This window comes from Oncorhynchus tshawytscha, linkage group LG04 (assembly GCF_018296145.1).
Source record: "Oncorhynchus tshawytscha isolate Ot180627B linkage group LG04, Otsh_v2.0, whole genome shotgun sequence".
Taxonomy (NCBI): Eukaryota; Metazoa; Chordata; class Actinopteri; order Salmoniformes; family Salmonidae; genus Oncorhynchus; species Oncorhynchus tshawytscha.
The window spans coordinates 65,039,549-65,058,412 of record NC_056432.1 but is presented as its reverse complement, the minus strand read 5'-3'; the positions used below and the strand labels follow the sequence as shown (position 1 = coordinate 65,058,412).

Sequence of the window (18,864 nt, the reverse complement as noted above, 5' to 3'; positions counted from 1 at the left end):
TTTAAAATGCGATTCGGGACTTGTACGATTCATCCCCATAAAATGCATATAATAATTTATTAAATCAATTGTATGTTCTATAAGTGGTACAGATAACATTACACGCTGTATAAATTTACATCACCGATATGTAACACAATAATGATATCTTGACAATCGCATTCACTTTCCTAGGAATCGCCTGACGTCATCTACCTACGAGCACAAAGACGGAACTAAATGTGGATTTTTTTTCAGTGAAAAAACGAATGTGGATTTTAGTGCTTGCTCGAATGATCTACGTTATATGTAATTAGTTTTAGTTTATCTAAGTTATGGAAAAGATTTGTGCACGCGTAAATATCGGAAACAAAGCAGAGCCTGTTAAATTGAGGAAACGAAAATCCCAACTATATAGTGAAGAAGAAACATGTCCTCTTGATAATGGTACACCACGGTCGTGGCCAAAAGTTTTGAGAATGACACAAATATTAATTTTCACAATCTGCTGCCTCAGTTTGTATGATGGCAATTTGCATATACAATTGCAATTAATTGCAAAGTCCCTCTTTGCCATGCAAATGAACTGAATCCCCCCCAAATATTTCCACTGCATTTCAGCCCTGCCACAAAAGGACCAGCTGACATCATGTCAGTGATTCTCTTGTTAACACAGGTGTGAGTGTTGACGAGGACAAGGCTGGAGATCACTCTATCATGCTGATTGAGTTCAAATTACAGACTGGAAGCTTCAAAAGGAGGGTGGTGCTTGGAATCATTGTTCTTCCTCTGTCAACCATGGTTACCTGCAAGGAAACACGTGCCGTCATCATTGCTTTGCACAAAAAGGGCTTCACAGGCAAGGATATTGCTGCCAGTAAGATTGCACCTAAATCAACCATTTATTGGATCATCAAGAACTTCAAGGAGAGCAGTTAAATTGTTGGGAAGAAGGCTTCAGGGTGCCCAAGAAAGTCCAGCAAGCACCAGGACCGTCTCCTAAAGTTGATTCAGCTGCAGGATCGGGGCACCACCAGTACAGAGCTTGCTCAGGAATGGCAGCAGGCAGGTGTGAGTGCATATGCACGCACAGTGAGGTGAAGACTTTTGGAGGATGTCCTGGTGTCAAGAAGGGCATCAAAGAAGCCACTTCTCTCCAGGAAAAACATCAGGGACAGACTGATATTCTGCTAAAGGTACAGGGATTGGATTGCTGAGGACTGGGGTAAAGTCATTAAGGGGATTAATCCCCTTTCCGATTGTTTGGGGCATCCGGAAAAAAAGCTTGTCTAGAGAAGACAAGGTGAGCGCTACCATCAGTCCTGTGTCATGCCAACAGTAAAGCATCCTGAGACCATTCATGTGTGGGGTTGCTTCTCAGCCAAGGGAGTGGGCTCACTCACAATTTTGCCTAAGAACACAGCCATGAATAAAGAATGGTACCAACATATCCTCCGAGTGCAACTTCTCCCAACCACCCAGGAACACTTTGGTGACGAACAATGCCTTTTCCAGCATGATGGAGCACCTTGCCATAAGGCAAAAGTGATAACTAAGTGGCTCGGGGAACAAAACATTGATATTTTGGGTCCATGGCCAAGGAAACTCCCCAGACCTTAATCCCATTGATAACTTGTGGTCACTCCTCAAGAGGCAGGTGGACAAACAAAAACCCACAAATTCTGACAAACTACAAGCATTGATTATGCAAGAATGGGCTGCCATCAGTCAGGATGTGGCCCAGAAGTTAATTTACAGCATGCCAGGGCAGATTGCAGAGGTTTTGAAAAAGATGGGCAACACTGCAAATATTGACTCTTTGCATCAATTTCATGTAATTGTCAATAAAAGCCTTTGACACTTATGAAATGCTTGTAATTATACTTCAGTATTCCATAGTAACATCTGACAAAGATATCTAAAGACACTGAAGAAGCAGACTTTGTGGAAATTAATATTTGTGTCATTCTCAAAACTTTTGGCCACAACTGTATGTTCCCTGTTTGGTAAAGCAGCTATCATATTTCTAGCAGACTGAACAAATGTCAAACTGCTGTTGATGATAAAAGTTAGAATGGAAATAAAGTTTAGCTAGCTACATCAACATAAATAAGAATGTGTTCTTAACTGACTTGCCTAGATAAATAAAGGTTAAATAAATAAATACAAATGAAATTGAAGTAGGCAACAGGTGATCCAGGAGCATGCAATTGTACTTGCAGTTTCAGAATGCTTGAGTCTTTCAAATGACTAGTTGATAATGGATGTAATTACCAATGCACATCTAACACAGGCAGCCTAATCTGACGTGTTTTTGTTTATTCTTTTTCTCCTCAGGTGTATTTGGGGTCCATGTCAGTGTCTTCACTGTGGCATTTCGTCTCATCAACTGCTTCCTGGTCCAGACCAGCTTTGTCCTGGATGAATACTGGCAGTCCCTCGAAATCGCACATCTTATGGTTTTTGAATATTCTTGCAACAATTTTCTTGAAAGTTTAAGCAGTACCCTTCTAATAACCTTTTTGTGGACAATAGGCTGTGTATTCTGCTAAATCCTTAATAACTTCACCTATGGCTATTTGACGTGGGAGTGGACAGCAGATATAAGGTCCCAGCCCTGTACACAGGTCTGCTTCACCAGCGAGGCACACTGGATGTCATGGGTCACCTCCAGACCCTGTGTTACAACAGTGATCCTTCAACCCCTCCACTGCCTGAAGCCCTCTTTCTAATGCCCTATCACTCTACACCTTTCTACAGGTAGTCCATTTTTGTGGGCTTTTGCATGAGTAAGAACTGTGGCATGCTTAGAGCTACCGAGGCAGTGCAGTAAATATTCAATATACATTTTTTGTAGTCACATCCACTGTCCAATGAAGATGCATTTTTTAGAATGTCCACCAGATCTCACAGGAGACAAGAGCTATGTCGATGAAGCTAAGAGATTCTTTGCTGATCCTCATCATTGGTTGACCTCATTTCCTTATAAGTCAATGCTACCAACACACCTGGTGTTCTTTGATGTTCTGAAGAAGGTTAGATACTCTGCATTTTGTCATTCAAGACTAATGGCTCATTCACTGTTACAATCACTTTTATTATTAGCTTTTTCTGTCCTCAGGAGATCTCTGCATTCTTGGAGGGGAATAGATTTATGAGAAGTACAGAAATATTCCACAGTCACGTTCCTGAAGGACGAGTTGGAAAAAGCATCCTAGTTTATCAAAGGCACTGAACAGAATGCAAATACATTTCTAAGCACAAAGATTTTCCCTTACTCATGTATCTCAAGGACGAGTTTGAAGACGCATCCTAGTTTACAAAATGCACTGAACAGAACCATCGGGAAGTTAAATCAAAATGGATCTGCAATGTAAAGGAATAAATTATAAAACTGAATAACAGATTGATCTTTTAAACATTGAAAATAATGCAACACCTAGCCAGACAGTCCACTATGTTAGGGGGGAGAAGCAATCAATATTCACTTTTTTTATTTATTGGGAAGCTGCAATTCATTTTCAACAGCACATCTGTAAATGAAAGGAAATAAATCAGCCTTAATAAAACAAGCCATAGTTGGAATGTTACTGAACAATTTAACGACAACACAGTTGCACTTTATCTCACCATTTTAAACAAATATGTAACGTAGCAGCAAATTATAGAAATCGACTGTGGAACCAGCTTGCATTCTTGCAAGTATTTCTCAGTGGTTTTGCTACTTTTAAAGTTTTACTGCACACAACAGTATCAGTCAGCAATTGTTTAGGCCATCATCTCACAATTATCAATTTGTCACCTTATGACAATTTGGAATTTAAATTAAAGTGTATTTGTCAGTGCATAACTTCTCAATGCCACTGACATTTTTTAAAATTTCTTTCCATTGTTGGATCCATCCAATTAATCATTATTCATTCACATTAGGCCTACATTTAGACAATTAAAATGGTAATAGATTATTATTATTTTTTAAACAAGGCCCAAAAATAAGAAATGTTGTGCAAATTACAGTCAGTGATGGCTCTTAAAAAGAACATGAACATGTAACAGCTGACCTGATGACAATGAATGTGTACTACAGAGTTAGCTACTGTCAGATTTACTAAACATTCCCATGTTTCTTGCTGTAGTTAGTCATATTTATCATTGAAGCAATAATTTTCTTTGTGCGCATGAGATTAGATTGCAGTCAGATACACCACCATTGCTACTAACGTAAGGATTGCTTACACAACACAGGAAGCAAGGGGACATTCGGCAGCATTAAAAGAACATTGTGCAAAATCACAAAAACAGAAGAATAAGAAGTGAAAAGGCTTTCCATCAAACACATCCTAAATAGCCTTTGCAACTACAATATCAGCCATTATAAAAACAGATTCATTAGGTAAGATTATTCTCAATATTTGGGATCAAAGGGCATAGGACCCAACTCTATTTTTACATCAGCCATGTGTCTGTCTGTGTTCCGTCCTGCTCTGCTCCACTTCCTCTCTCTTTGTGACCGGGGCCGGGCCCTCTGATTGCGCTGCTGGTGCTTGGCTAGTCTTTCTTCTTTAGTATCCGTATTTGGCACTTCAAAGGGTCTACTGTGAGTTGGCGAAAAGAAATGTCAGAATATGGTAAAGCACAACATCCAGAAGATCATATTGAAAAAACAGTTATGAAAACTATAAACTTACCTTGACCCATAACGTTTTGAGTAGGTATCTCCAAAGAAGTGCCTGTAGACATACTCATCAAGATCTTCAAAGACGTCATCGTTGTGGCCATAGTACTCATCCATGTCCTCCAGGTAGTCTTCCACACCACTAACAAAGTCTGTGAACAGCATCTGATCATGGATGAAGACTCCGTTGTGAAAGAAATTTTTAATAAAGCTCTCCAGCTCAGTCCAGTGGTGGAAGTGGTCAACCTCCTGCTGGAGGTAACTGTGAAGCAGCTGGTTGAACTCATCTGCTCTTATGGGGTCCATGGCTTTGTTGAAGAGGCTCATGGATTCTTGGTAGGCACAGTCGAAAACCCCAGAGCAACCTTTGGGCACTCCTCTTTGTTGTTGCTCAGCCTCTGGGTCCTCCTCAACTTTACCCCCCGACTTCCGGGTGTTACGGTGTGCCTGGAAAGAGTCATCAGTGGATTTACGAGGGTGACGATGCAGGGGCTTGTGGGTTCTGGGCTGCCATGGTTCCTCCTCTGAGTCCTTGTTTCCATGGTCTCTATGATGCTCCTGCTGCTCTGTCTTGGCTTCCTTCCTCTCATGAAACCTCCGATCATGAGGCCGGTAAGTCTTGTCCATCATACGCGAAGCAGAGTCCTTGAAGTGGCGGAAGGTGGATTTCACAGAATCAGAGAACTTCCTCAGATTCTCCTTCACAGCCTCTTTGGCTTTCGTTATCTGCTCTTTGTGATGGTGCACAAACTCCTTGGTGGAGTTCTTCACCGCATCAAAAGTGTCTTTCACCTTCCCTATCACACCATCCTTGGACCTCTTGACTTTGGCCTGCTTGTCTCCCTTGGCCCTCTCCTCTTTGGTTTCCACATAGAGCCTCTCCCAAAGGTCAGAGCGCTGCTGCTCAAAGCTCAGCTTCTTCTGCAACTCCATGAGCCGTGACTGCAGCTCCTCTGTCTCCGGGTCGATCTCTCCTCCAGCCCTGGTGTTGCGGCTGCTCAGCTGCTCCCTAAGCTGGTCAGTCACCCTCCGCTCATTATCCAGTTCCCTCCTCAGTGTCTGGGCCTCAGCCATCAGGGCCTCCCTCTGGCTCAGGAAGTTGCGGAGGCGCTGCGTCTCCTCCTCCAGGTGGTCCTTCAGCCTCTGGTTTTCAGAGAGTATGGAGTCGGTCCCGGCCCCAGTCTCCTCCAGGTCTCGGATCTGGGAGCGCAGGTTCCTCAGCTCCTCCTGAAGGGTGGACAGGGACTCCTCCTCACGCTCCAGGGAGCTCTTCAGCAGCTGGTTCTCCACCATCAGGTGACTCTGCTTAGACTCAATCTTAACCCTCTCCTCGCCAGTCTGCTTCAGTTTCACGACCAAGTCTTCTTTCTGGGCCTTGTTTCAAAACAAAAATACATAATTTGTTATGCATCCACAAAGGAGTATTAGCAAAACACTTAACATATGAACAACAAGGGGAACAGTTAGGCCTCAAATTAATAATGAAGATGGTTAACAGTGAAACGATGACGAAACACAATTTCTTCAGTCAGACGAATAAATGACAAATCAATTCATGGTGAATTTTGTTGCAGCATTTGAATCTTTATCTTTAGATATTAGTCCACCTTAAATGTATATGGAAAGACCCACCACTAGTGTTAAATTTTAACCGTAACCTGTACTTGCATGTTACCTGTAGCTGGGCCTGTTTGGATCTGAGATCCTGGTTCTCTTTAGTAAGCTTGTCCATAATCCCTGTGAGGGACAGCATCATGTCACTCTTGTCCTTTAGGTCTTCTCTCAGACTCTTAACCACATCCTAAATGTGTGGAAACAGCATCACCAAAGTGAGCAAATGCATTGCTATAAAATGAGAATACACTTAAGCTTCATCTCACTCTACAGTTAAGTGGAGTGTCAAATGGTTCAAGGGGGAAAAAAGCGATCAAAAACAAATCGTAGAGAATCCAATTTGTAGAGAATAGTCACGTAACATGAAGAGTTTAAATGTGAAATCACAAATATAGCTGCGAGCAGCAATATGAACGTGGTCACAGGATGAAAAAGGAGAAAATATCAGTTGGATAACAAAGAAAGTTCCTACATAATAAAGTGCTATCTTCCTTTATGTGCAATCACTGAAAGCATTGAGAAGAAGATTTCAAGAATTTTTATCATATGTGCATCTTTTGGTACAGTGTGGCCATATTTGAATGCAGAGAAAAAACAACTATTAAAAGCCTTATGTCTAAATACAAAATCTGGAGTGAATCTGATGTATGGTTCACGAGGAGAATATGCCTGCAGATGATTTATTTTGAGCATTAGCATTACATGACTTGAGATATCAAAACCAAATTCAGTGTGGTTCATCTTAGGGATGTCCATGATAGCGATGACAAATTACAAGTTGCTAGACCACTATGGAGTATATTTACACTGGTTTAAATGGACACATAATCCGATTTTGACCAATCCCTTCGTCTTTCTCAAAGTAATTTAAGACATGTACCATGGGCTTACTTTCCAGATTTGGTGTAATTTGGTCCTATGGTTCATGAGAAGAAGATTTTTGAAGTATTTTAAACCTATTTTAGCATATACGCATCTACTGGTATAGTGTGGCCATCTTTGAATGCAATGTTTATTTACTCTTTAGGGACTATTTTGAGAGACCACATTTGGAGTGAATCTGACTTTTAGTCCATGAGATTTATGACTATTTTAAGCATTAGCTTTAAAGAGTCAAAAGTTAATTGTTAAGTTTCCTTATTTTTTGAAGATATCAATGCCAAACTTAACATGGTTCATCATGATGACCCTAAAGTTAAGTTGATAGGTGATTTTGAAGTGGATTTACAAAGGATTTAAATGGACATGTAAAATCTGATTATCAATAACTCAGCCATCTTGTAACCAATCCCTTAGCTTTTCTCAAACTAAGTTAAGAGATGTACCATGAGCCTACATGACGAATTTGGTCTTAAGTTTTCCAAAATGTTCAAGATGGAACAAAATCTATGCTGACAGACTTTATGGGTCCTTGAGGCAAATTTGTTGAGCATAAAGAAAGACACCTACATACAATGTTTCAAATCTCTAGGTTAAACGGAACGGAGGATATGAGGGTTTAATAAGTGAGGTTGCTTAACTTTTTATGGCTGCAGGGGCAGTAGAGTAGCTTGGATGAAAAGGTGCCCATTGTAAACGGCCAGCTCCTCAGTCTCAGTTGCTAATATATGCATATTATTATTAGTATTGGATAGAAAACACTAAAGTTTCCAAAACTGTCAAAATATTGTCTGTGAGTATAACAGAACTGATATTAGAGGCGAAACCCTGAGGAAAATCAAAACAGGAAGTGGCTTCTATTTTGAAAACTCCATGTTCCATAGCCTCCCTTTGCTGGATTTAAAGGGATATGAACCAGATTCCTTTTCCTATCGCTTCCTCAAGGTGTCAGTCTTCAGACATAGTTTCAGGCTTTTATTTTGAAAAATGAGCCAGAACTATAACATCGCGTCAAGTGGTCACATGAGTTTTGCTCACGCAACAGAGTTTGGATAGGTATTGCTTTTCCCTCTCCTACTGTGAAAGACATTTGCGGTTGATATATTATCGATTGTATATTTTTAAAACAACCTGAGGATTGATTATAAAAAACATTTGACATGTTTCTGTGGACATTATGGAAACGATTTGGAATTTTCGTCTGCGTCGTCATGACAGCTCTTTCCTGTGGATTTCTGAACATAACGCGCCAAACAAACAGAGATATTTTGGATATAAAAATAATCTTTATGGAACAAAAGGAACATTTGTTGTGTAACTGGGAGCCTCGTGAGTGAAAACATCCGAAGATCATCAAAGGTAAACGATTAATTTGATTGCTTTTCTGATTTTCGTGACCAAGCTTCCCTGATGCTAAGTGTACGTAATGTTTTGTCGTGTGATCGATAAACTTACACAAACGCTTGGATTGCTTTCGCTGTAAAGCATCATTTCAAAATCTGACACGACCGGTAGATTAACAAAAGGCTAAGCTGTGTTTTCCTATATTGCACTTGTGATTTCATGAATATAAATATTTGTAGTAATATTTATTGAATGTAGCGCTATGCTATTCAGCAGTTGTTGATGACACTTATCCCGTTAGTGGGATTGCAGCCATAACAAGTTAACACTGCCACCTTTAGGCCAATCGGGGCAATTATTTTTGTCTAAGTTAACCATGACCTCTAATTTCATTGTGCCAAATTAGAAAAAAAGTTACCAATCAAATCTTAAGTTATTTGACCAGGTCAAGAAAAAAAAATCTAAGCATAACAATAGATTTCAGTGTCACTGTGAAGCCCTAAATATAAACCACAAAAACAAGGATAGGCTACACAGTGTAATATAGGAGGATGGCAATGTATTTCAATACAAGGACCTCATTGCCAAAAGAAACATTTTGCTACTGTATGTCATATCAAAAACAATTTGAGATCAGTGGAAAATGTAACAAAGCTAGAGAGTGTTTGACCACTTCCTTTGAGGCATGATTTGCTAATTAATTAATTAATTAAAACATCCTTCCGTGTAGTGGGTGGTGAAGATACATTATTTTGCGAGCAAATTGCTCTCTGGAAGGAGCAATAGTGTGCTTTAGTTGGGGCATAAGCATACTTACCACAGAAGTTAGATTTTCTTGATGAATAATAGTGAAATGAGTGCTCACTGAGCATTGCTGTAAAAGTTGTGGATAGATCAATTTAATATTGAAACGCTTAAAAGTTCTTCCTAAAATATGATACTGATAGTTCCAAATGTGACATTAGGACTACTGGCACTTTAATGCCTGAAATCTGCATGTGTTCTTTCAAAAGAATGAGAGAATTCTATAGCTGAAACAAAGTTCACCAAAGAAAAAAGAAAAAACAGTTTCTAAGACAGGAAAATAACATGTATTTTGCTTTATTATGCTAATTTATTTCAGAAGGATAGAGGGAGGTGGCTTAGGATACCTAAATGTATGCATCAAGAACTCTTTACAGACCTTGTTGATGACATTTGGTCCTTTATGACACTGAGGCTGCAGATCTCTCGAATTACCAAGGTCGTTCACTCCACAGATCTTCTCCACAATCTTCTGCCTGTCCTGAACCTGTACTGTGCCTGTGTTAGAATTAAATATTAGGCATTCCCTTCATTTTCCGTAAGCATAGGCATGATTCACCAGATGATAATACACATTCAAGAATAGTAACACAGAAGCAGAAAAAGTTGTGGGAAATGTCCACGTCATGTTAGGTGCAATAAAAAGGGTTCCCACTCTTGGACAAACAAACATTTCAAGACTTATCCATGCAGCCCAATTAGTTTCCAAGATTCAAAACTATTTGGTGACATTGATCAGCAGTGGCAAAATGAACTCAATAACACCAATTTGTTATTGTGTGTATTGTTGACTTATGACCACACTCGCTGGCAAATTAGAAAACCCCCGACATTCCATGTGTGGGGTGTAGGTGTTGGAATTCCCTGACCCTTGGGACATAAGGAACCCATTGTTACCTCATCAAAGATGGCGGCACAAGAAAGTAATATACTACCACGCATAAAAACAGAAAATACATTGACTTACATTAAACAAGTGTCCCATCATGAGCATCTGGTTTGTAGTCAACTCACAAAATGTGGCACACCTCTATGTTTATCAGTCATACTCAGAATGTCACCTTTCAGCCAGCTGAGCTTCCAATAACATTGGAAAACTGATTGCTTATTGACCACAACCCAGATACTGTATTACATTTTTACATTTGAACCATTTAGCAGACACGCTCATCCAGAGTGACTTACAGGAGCAATCCGGATTAAGTGCCTTGCTCAAGGGCACATAGACCCTCTTAACCACTAGGCTACCTGCCACCCTATGACTAAATGATTTGTTTCTACACAAACATTCTGATGAGGATGAATTCAAGAAGTCAACAGAAGCACTGTAATTCTCTTTTCACTATCTCAATAGGATGTGTATCCTTTCAATAATGATCAAATATATCTATGTAGGCACTAGACATGCTTTGCATAATCCCACTAAACACACAGGTTTAGTTTGTGCTATTTAAAACTACGATGCGGTGATGACACATAACATTCACATGACGTTATCATGACTTATGCACCTAAGCAAACTGAGTTAATTACCCTCATACCATCCACTCCATACTGTACCTTCAAATTTTCCTAGAACACAAAACCAACACAAGTTAAAACTGCTAAAACAGCCCTACTCGTGAATTCCTTTTACCAATGATTCCATACTTATAATGAGCAACATTGAAATTCTTCATCACATATTTACCAATACTTTCCCATGATGCGTACCATAGAAGTGACCAAAGCCCATGCTGATGGCGATGACGAGGGCTAGTAGTATACATTTGTTAAGGGTGCTGCTGACATGGCCTTGAGGTGGGGGTGCAACGCAAGGTTCCTGCTGCACCTGCTCCTCCTGTACCTCCTCCTGTACCTCCTTCTGCTCCTCCTCTAGAGTCTCCTCTCGGTCACTGGGGCCAGACTCCTGCACCTCCTCTCCAGGCTCAGCCACAGAGCTAGTGGTGCTCTTCCTCACCCTGCGCCTCCGCACTACTGGGGTGACCTGCTCTCCTCCCTCATCCTCACTGCTGCTGGAGTCTGCAACCACAGGCTGCTCTGCAGGGAAAACTGCAACACACACCCACACAAAGAATCATTAGTGCACTGAACCATAATTACAAGGTAGACATGTAGGTTGACAAGCTTGTAAATCATGCGTATGCTGCTAAAATCATTAACAGCACATTGCTGCTTAAAATATATTGTTTTAATTGCCCTCATTGATCTAGTAGCAATATATCATGTCTCCATTCAATTCTAATTAAAGAGACTGCCCCTAAAAAGCTACTTCTCATTTTGAAAACGGCCTATGTGGCATTGATATGAGTCAGAAGCAGTTATTCTACTATCAAAATTGACTACAAAGTGTAAATGGGATAATTTTGGTCATAAAGTCAGTCTCGTACAAAACAATGATTTGCGAGATGGAAAAAAATGTATGGGTACCATTACAGTTTTCCTTGGGTATATTTCAATCCTGCCCACAGTTGGCAGCACCAAGTAATCATCAGTTCAGCGCTCAGCTGCAGGCGACCCCATCGTAATGCCCATGGTCAATTTGGTTTGACATGTGACATCCCTATGGGGTTATTTAAGGACCATCAGTAAATTACACAATGTACATGGGACAATATTTTAAAATGTCAATAGCTCCAAATGTACTTACTTAAAAACCTCAAACCTGCAATAAATTGTGGAAATTAAAATATTGAAAGCGTTGAATGAGACAACTAAAAGATGTGAAACATTAAAATATTTTCCCATTTACAGTCATTTACTGATGGCCCCTAACTAGCCCTAGAGATAAGCTATTCAATGTCAAACCAACTTTGCCACAGCGGCACACCAGAGGGTGAAGCTAATTGGCTAAATAAGTTGGCTAGCACTAACTAGCCTAGGCGACATCAAGACAAGACCTGGTTAGCCTTTCAAGTTATCTAGAAGGGTGAGTGATTGTATATTCACTCTGCCAAAACAGTACACAAACACTTGCCACGTGTGAACACACACACACACGATACACACACATTAAACCACACCCCTCCAAGACAACTCTTATTTGGCTTTGGTCATGGCTGCTGCATTTCTCAATGACCAAGTCAAAAAACTAAACCAAAATGAGGAAGTTCAGCCCCACTTTAAAGCCTATACATTGTTTTTTTTTGTAAAGTAGGGCTCTCCAACCCTGTTCCTGGAGAGCTACAGTCCTGTAGGTTCTCAGTCTAGCACACCTGATTCTAACAATTAGCTGGTTTAAAAACCAGGTGAGTTACAACTGAGATTGGCACAAAAACCTACAGGAGGGTAGCTCTCCAGAAGCAGGGTTGGAGACCCCTGTTGTAAAGCTAGGCTTCATGACATTGGTGCACATTCAACTGGGGAAACAAAAAGAATGCTTTAGTCTTCCAGAGGAAATGCCAAACCTGTGAAACAGACCCACATTGCTGTGAAAATGTGCTTATGTTTTGCTTAACAATAACCATTGATTGCAAAATCTGATGAAAGACATCCCTCTGGTAATAGGAGCAACATGTAAACAACATGCCTCAGTATCAAGTTTAATCTAGGTTACATGATTATAGAGGTGATCCCTAGCCTAAAGTTTAAAGAGAAATACAGGAGATCCAGACTAACAACTAATCTGATATACAATTTTTCTGAAATAAAATGTATTGTAGGCTGAGCTAATTATACATCAGGTATATCAGTCAAACTGACATTTAGGCAAATCATCACTGGGGCAACTTCCAGTTGTTAAGCCTAAAAAAACACACATCATGCGGAAATACCACGCAAGTGTTTCATTTCACACATTTAGTGGCGGTTGCAACACCTTTCAAAAGAAGCAGAACTTGTTTACATCATCGGACAGAATTTGCCCTGACAACAGCTTATCAGGTTTAGACCTGCTACACTGTGTTGAGCAAGACAAGCAGCACACTATCATATTCACACCAGTCCAGTTTATACCACCTGAGAGAGGACAGCTGCCAGACATCTGCCCTTTCAGTTGGCAGCCCAAGTCCCACAGACTCTGTGGAAGCTTCCAGTGGCCCATCATCAGCCTGGCTTTAGGACAAGGGAAAGGGGAAAGGGATAGGAAGGAGTGCTTTGTTGGTTTCTTCTGTTTGTCGTCATGCCCTATCTGTTCTCTTATCCACTTAAGTTGTTTGATCATCACCAGACCATCAAACCTTGCATGGAAACATCTCTAACTTTGAACTGCGAAGATAAATACAAATGTATCTAAATTCTTCAATTTACCTCATACTGGAATTCATTGAAACATCCCCTAAAGGGTGTGTTGGTTTGCCCTACCAGTCTCTGCTGCGCTGAAGGTGTACTGGCTGCTGGAAGAGGTGCCCAGGTAGAGCTCCTCACTGACTGCTCCCTCTTCCTCCTCCACCGCCTGCTCATCCCAAGGCCCGAGCTCAGTCTCCCTAGTGTCCCCCAGAGTCACAATGTCAGAGTGGTCACTGGAGGAGCACAGAGTCACTTGCTCGTCCCTGGCCACCTCACCTCCAGCCTGCAGAGGATATTCCACATGGTTGGCATAGGGACTGGAAACATAGCGACATGGGAATCATACAAATATACAGCTGAAGAATGTTTTGTTTTTATCCCTCACCTCAGAAGCAGACAATATCTCATCTAAGGTTTCTTCTTTCAGAGTGGCATCAAGAGATGACTCACCCCTCTCCTCAGTGAACTCAGCTGAAACACATTTAGAGGACATTTAAAATTTGAAGAAAAGTTGAGTGCACGTCATCTACTGTGAGCACATAACATCTCAATACAGCTATAAATGTGTTTCATTACAGATGGTTAAACCAAATTATGTAGTTTTTCTGATACATGTATATTACAATGTTGAAACAGTTTAACCCAGTCATCGATAGTTTTTTTTGTAATAGGCCTAGATATTTTATTTGTCATAACAAGGCATATGGTAACTCCTCCTACCAGAGAGAGTGGTGAGTTGGTTCTGCAGCAGCTCTGGCTCCAGCACTGCGCTCTCTGGGAGATCAGAGCCACATTCCAGGCCGTTCTCTGGCCCCAGGGCCTCAATATCTGAACCCTTAGAAACAAACCTATTATATTAGCCTACCACATTTTAGACAACCCTACATGAAGGCATACTATGATCTCCAGTTCACAGCATTAACCCTCAGACTTTCAAATTAATCTAGACAGTCGGCATAATGGCATTGACTGCCATAAAGGCACTCAAGAAGTAACTAGATGACATGAAACTTTGAATTAGTCAGCCACTGTAACAGTCATATCTATAGGCCAGTCCCATTAGAGTGCACTGAGGAATTTCAAGGCCTCTGGTTCCTAGTAGAGGTCGACCGATTGTGATTTTTCAAATGACGATACCGATACCGATTATTGGAGAACCAAAAAAGCCGATACGATTTTTATTTATCTATTTGTAATAAGGCCAATTACAACAATAGTGAATGAACACTTATTTTAACTTAATATAATACATCAATAAAATCAATTTAGCTTCAAGAAAATAATGAAACATGTTCAATTTGGTTTAAATAATGCAAAACAAAGTGTTGGAGAAGAAAGTAAAAGTGCAATATGTGCTATGTAAGAAAGCTAACGTTTCAGTTCCTTGCTCAGAACATATGAAAGCTGGTGGTTCCTTTTAACATGAGTCTTCAATATTCCCAGGTAAAAAGTTTTAGGTTTAAGTTATTATAGGAATTATAGGACTATTTCCCTCTATACCATTTGTATTTCATTAACCTTTGACTATTAGATGTTCTTATAGGCACTTTAGTATTGCCAGTGTAACAGTATAGCTTCCGCCCCTCTCCTCGCTCCTCCCTGGGCTCGAACCAGCAACACAACGACAACAGCCACCATCGAAGTAGCGTTACTCATGCAGAGCAAGGGGAACAACTACTAGAAAGCTCAGAGCGGGTGATGTTTGAAACGCTATTAGCGCGCGCTAACTAGCTAGCCATTTCACTTCGGTTACACCAGCCTCATCTCGGGAGTTGATAGGCTTGAAGTCATAAACAGCACAATGCTTGACGCACAACGAAGAGCTGCTGGCAAAACGCACGAATGTGCTGTTTGAATTCATGTTTATGCACCTGCTTCTGCCTACCACCGCTCAGTCAGATACTTTGATACTTGTATGCTCAGTCAGATTATATGCAACGCAGGACACGCTAGATAATATCTAGTCATATCATCAACCATGTGTAGTTAACTAGTGATTATGATTGATTGTTTTTTATAAGATAAGTTTAATGCTAGCTAGCAACTTACCTTGGCTTACTGCATTCGCGTAACAGGCAGTCTCCTTGTGGAGTGCAACGAGAGAGAGGCAGGTCGTTATTGCGTTGGACTACTTAACTGTAAGGTTGCAAGATTGGATCCCCCGAGCTGACATGGTGAAAATCTGTCATTCTGCCCCTGAACGAGTCAGTTAACCCACCGTTCCTAGGCTGTCATTGAAAATAAGAATGTGTTCTTAACCGACTTGCCTAATCAAATAAAGGTATAAAACATTTTTTTTTAAAGGCAAATCGGCGCCCAAAAATACTGATTTCCGATTCTTATGAAAACTTGAAATCGGCCCTAATTAATCGGCCATTCCGATTAATCGGTCGACCTCTAGTTCCTAGTACTGGACTATTGGTCCTAAGAGGGTTAGCTGAGGTGCTCAGACGGATGGGGAATCAAATAAGGACTCAGGTAGAGTCAAAAAGACTTGACTTACTTCATTACTTATGATAGTCCACCCACAGGAGGACTCTGTGTCACTTGAGCTCTCTGACATGGCTCCGCCAGCTGGTAAAAACAATGGAGCACACTGTAAAAAATGCATTAGGAATTTTTATTTTTTGCAAAAGAGGAACATTTGAATACTCAAATGCTAAATGTATCATTCTGCATAAAACCACAGTTCACTGATATGACTGAGATAAGACAGTTCACAACAACAGTACACAGACATTGCAGCATAATGCATGCCTCTAGCACTCAAAAACCATTAATCTCCATATGGAGGGTTTTCAGCCATTACATTCGCTCACATTTGGATCCATGTCAACTACAATTTTGACATTGTTTTAACGTTTAGAAATGTCAATCATCACTTTCAAAACGTTTTTCTAAACATATGCCCCTTATCTTTCATGTCAGCGAGAACATTTATCAAATAAAAAAGATACACTTACTGTAGCAGTTGTGCACAGATTCATACACTGTGTGTGCCTCCAGTTGACGAACTACACTTCCTTCCTAGTTAGTTTACACCAAAGATTATGGATGTACTGACAATACATGCGTCTCCCTAACAAAGGGAGCCGTTGTCCACAAAGCGGCAAGACGGGCTGTCTAGCTTCTATCTATCTGTTCTTTGGGTTGGTGGATACATCTCATTATTATAATACTTTTTTGAATATTCGATGAGGGTTGTTGACTTTAACCACCTGTATTCAATGGAGAGAGATGCTATGCTACTAGCCTCATGCCATGACTATGCATAGCCATCTTGAGACAACTCGGATATAAAGTGGGTTTTTTTCTCTCAAAGTTGCCAATGTTGTGTCGAAAATATCCCCCTGCCAGAATCCCCCCTTCTAATTTCCTTAATTTTGTGGCTAGAGTCAAATACTTTATATAGAACAAACTTCAAGTCAGGATAGGCAACCGAAATGAATCATTAATGTATGTGTATTATATTAAACAGAGGAGTCAAATGTTAGCAAGCAATAAACATTTCAGAACAACTATGGCTGAATTATTATCCTTACACTTTCAAAAATACTAGTCGAATAAGCCATGGGAGATATGACGAATTTTGGCAAAGAGATGTATTTTTAGACTAATACAAATTAGTAGCGGATTTAGGTACGGGCGACATGGGCAGCCGCTGAAGAGTGGGTTCGCCCAGGGCGCCGTACAAGCTAGAACCGCCACATACACTTGAAAACTGCAGACAAAAATGCTTTCTACTTCTAAGATCAGTGAAATGTAGGCTAAATTAACAACGGCGTGGAGAGCAAAAATCTCAACGAGAACAAGTCGCAGCAATGAAGAACCCGAAGGGGGAAGTATTCTGCCAGGAGGGAGATTTTCGGCACAACACCGGGTTATCCACGTGTCCTACTTATATCAGTACACTCTTAACATACACTCTGAACAACTTATGCGTATATTCGAAGAAAATAAGGCATTAGTTTATTTGTTGACCAAATTCGACAGTCATTATTGACCTCCATACAAAAAAAAAAGTCATTGCTTGGTGAAAAAACACCACCTAAAGGAGGCAGACAGATTTTCTGCCGAGTTGGACATCTCTCTTCCTCTCTAACACACACAGGTGTTCTGAACACACTAGACAGCAGGTGGCGAATTATGTCTTCCGTAAACAAGCGCTCGAACGTGGAGATATGGCTGTGGGAACACTAACCCTATAAAAGGTGTGTAGTAATTGACCTTTAGTTTAAAATAAATAATGTTTCAACTAATATGAAATATACGTTACTTATTTCCAATACAGTACCGCAAGCGATACGTGTTCATGTTTAGAGTAACTTAACACAATTCCCCTGGTCAGAAGATACTATCGTCAATAGGCGCTAAAGTAGTTTGCGTCTATGAATGGTAGGGGATGTCATGTGACCCCCTTTGCTGGTGAATGATCGCACCAATGCCCCACTTGGGGATATCGAAAACTGTTTGTTTATTTGTATGGGCATGATCTTTTTGCAGCAGAACATGATAAAGAGTTTATACAGCTTTCAGAGTACGCAGTAGTGGTTGTGTAGAATGTGGGTTGTGGGGGGCAAATGTCAACCCCACCACAACAACAACATTTTGGAATACTGTTACTTTGCCACCTAACTGGTTTACTGGTTAAGAAAAACGAAGCCAAGTGAGTATTGTTATTATTTCAACAAACCGAGTTGTGTACACGGTTCAATGTATGGGGGGCCTTCGTAGCTGCACTGTGCAGGATTGCAATGCTGCGATGTCGCCAGCTAGCTAGCCAACTACAGTTAGCACACGAGGAGTCCAATCCGCAATCGATTATTCAACAAATGGATGTCTGTGTGTATATATATATATATATATATATATATATATATATAAGCTAACGTTACATATGTAGCTATGTAACGTTATATGCACAATACTAACAATTTTCATAAGAAATGACACAATCAGGTGAAAATGCGAACTGAGGGGTGTTTTCTGTAAACAGCTGCTAGATAGACTGAAATTTAAACAGCTTCTTGCTAGCTACCTAACAGTAATAGCTAGCCACTCGCACAGTTAGCTACTAGTACGCGTTAGTTTCTAACTTATCCTACTCTGTAACGACAAGTAGTATGACTTACAAACCACTCTAACCTGACAAAACACCAGACAGTAATATCATTACCCAGTAAGTTTCCAACGTAGAAAGTACGTATTTCTGCAAACGATTCTTGATATTGCAGTCACAATTGCGCTCTCACAGCTTCATCGATTTCAATTCAACAACAACACAATCAGCGTCTCGTCAGCAACACTAAAAATAGTACTTCCGGATCACAGAATTTCGAAAA

The 18,864-nt window shown here is 40.4% G+C and overlaps 1 protein-coding gene across 4 annotated transcripts; it reads right to left on the bottom strand.

Moving 5' to 3' along the window:
• Positions 1-3,055: 3,055 nt before the first annotated feature.
• LOC112249195 (cell cycle progression protein 1) lies at positions 3,056-18,827 on the bottom strand. Of its 4 annotated transcripts, none has more exons than XM_042321073.1 (11): positions 18,699-18,827; positions 16,026-16,118; positions 14,243-14,357; positions 13,908-13,993; positions 13,598-13,805; positions 13,253-13,348; positions 11,009-11,347; positions 9,675-9,793; positions 6,330-6,455; positions 4,668-6,028; positions 3,056-4,574 (listed from the first exon to the last, which is right to left on the bottom strand). In XM_042321073.1, exons 2-11 carry the CDS (start codon positions 16,083-16,085, stop codon positions 4,385-4,387), a joined length of 2,700 nt encoding a protein of 899 aa, XP_042177007.1. In that variant the 5' UTR covers positions 16,086-16,118; positions 18,699-18,827; the 3' UTR covers positions 3,056-4,384. The 4 variants fall into 4 exon arrangements, with proteins under 4 accessions (XP_042177007.1, XP_042177008.1, XP_042177010.1 ...); XM_042321074.1 differs by having other exon boundaries at positions 16,026-16,096; XM_042321076.1 differs by lacking the exon at positions 6,330-6,455.
• Positions 18,828-18,864: the final 37 nt, after the last annotated feature.

Excerpts from the sequence above, each read along its gene's own strand:
- LOC112249195 (XM_042321073.1), bottom strand. The coding sequence starts at position 16,085 with ATGTCAGAGAGCTCAAGTGACACAGAGTCCTCCTGTGGGTGGACTATC. Across the intron at positions 11,348-13,252 it reads TGGCAGCTGTCCTCTCTCAG|TTTTCCCTGCAGAGCAGCCT; the intron begins GTGGTATAAACT and ends TGTGTGTTGCAG. Across the intron at positions 6,456-9,674 it reads GACCAAATGTCATCAACAAG|GATGTGGTTAAGAGTCTGAG; the intron begins GTCTGTAAAGAG and ends CCACACATTTAG.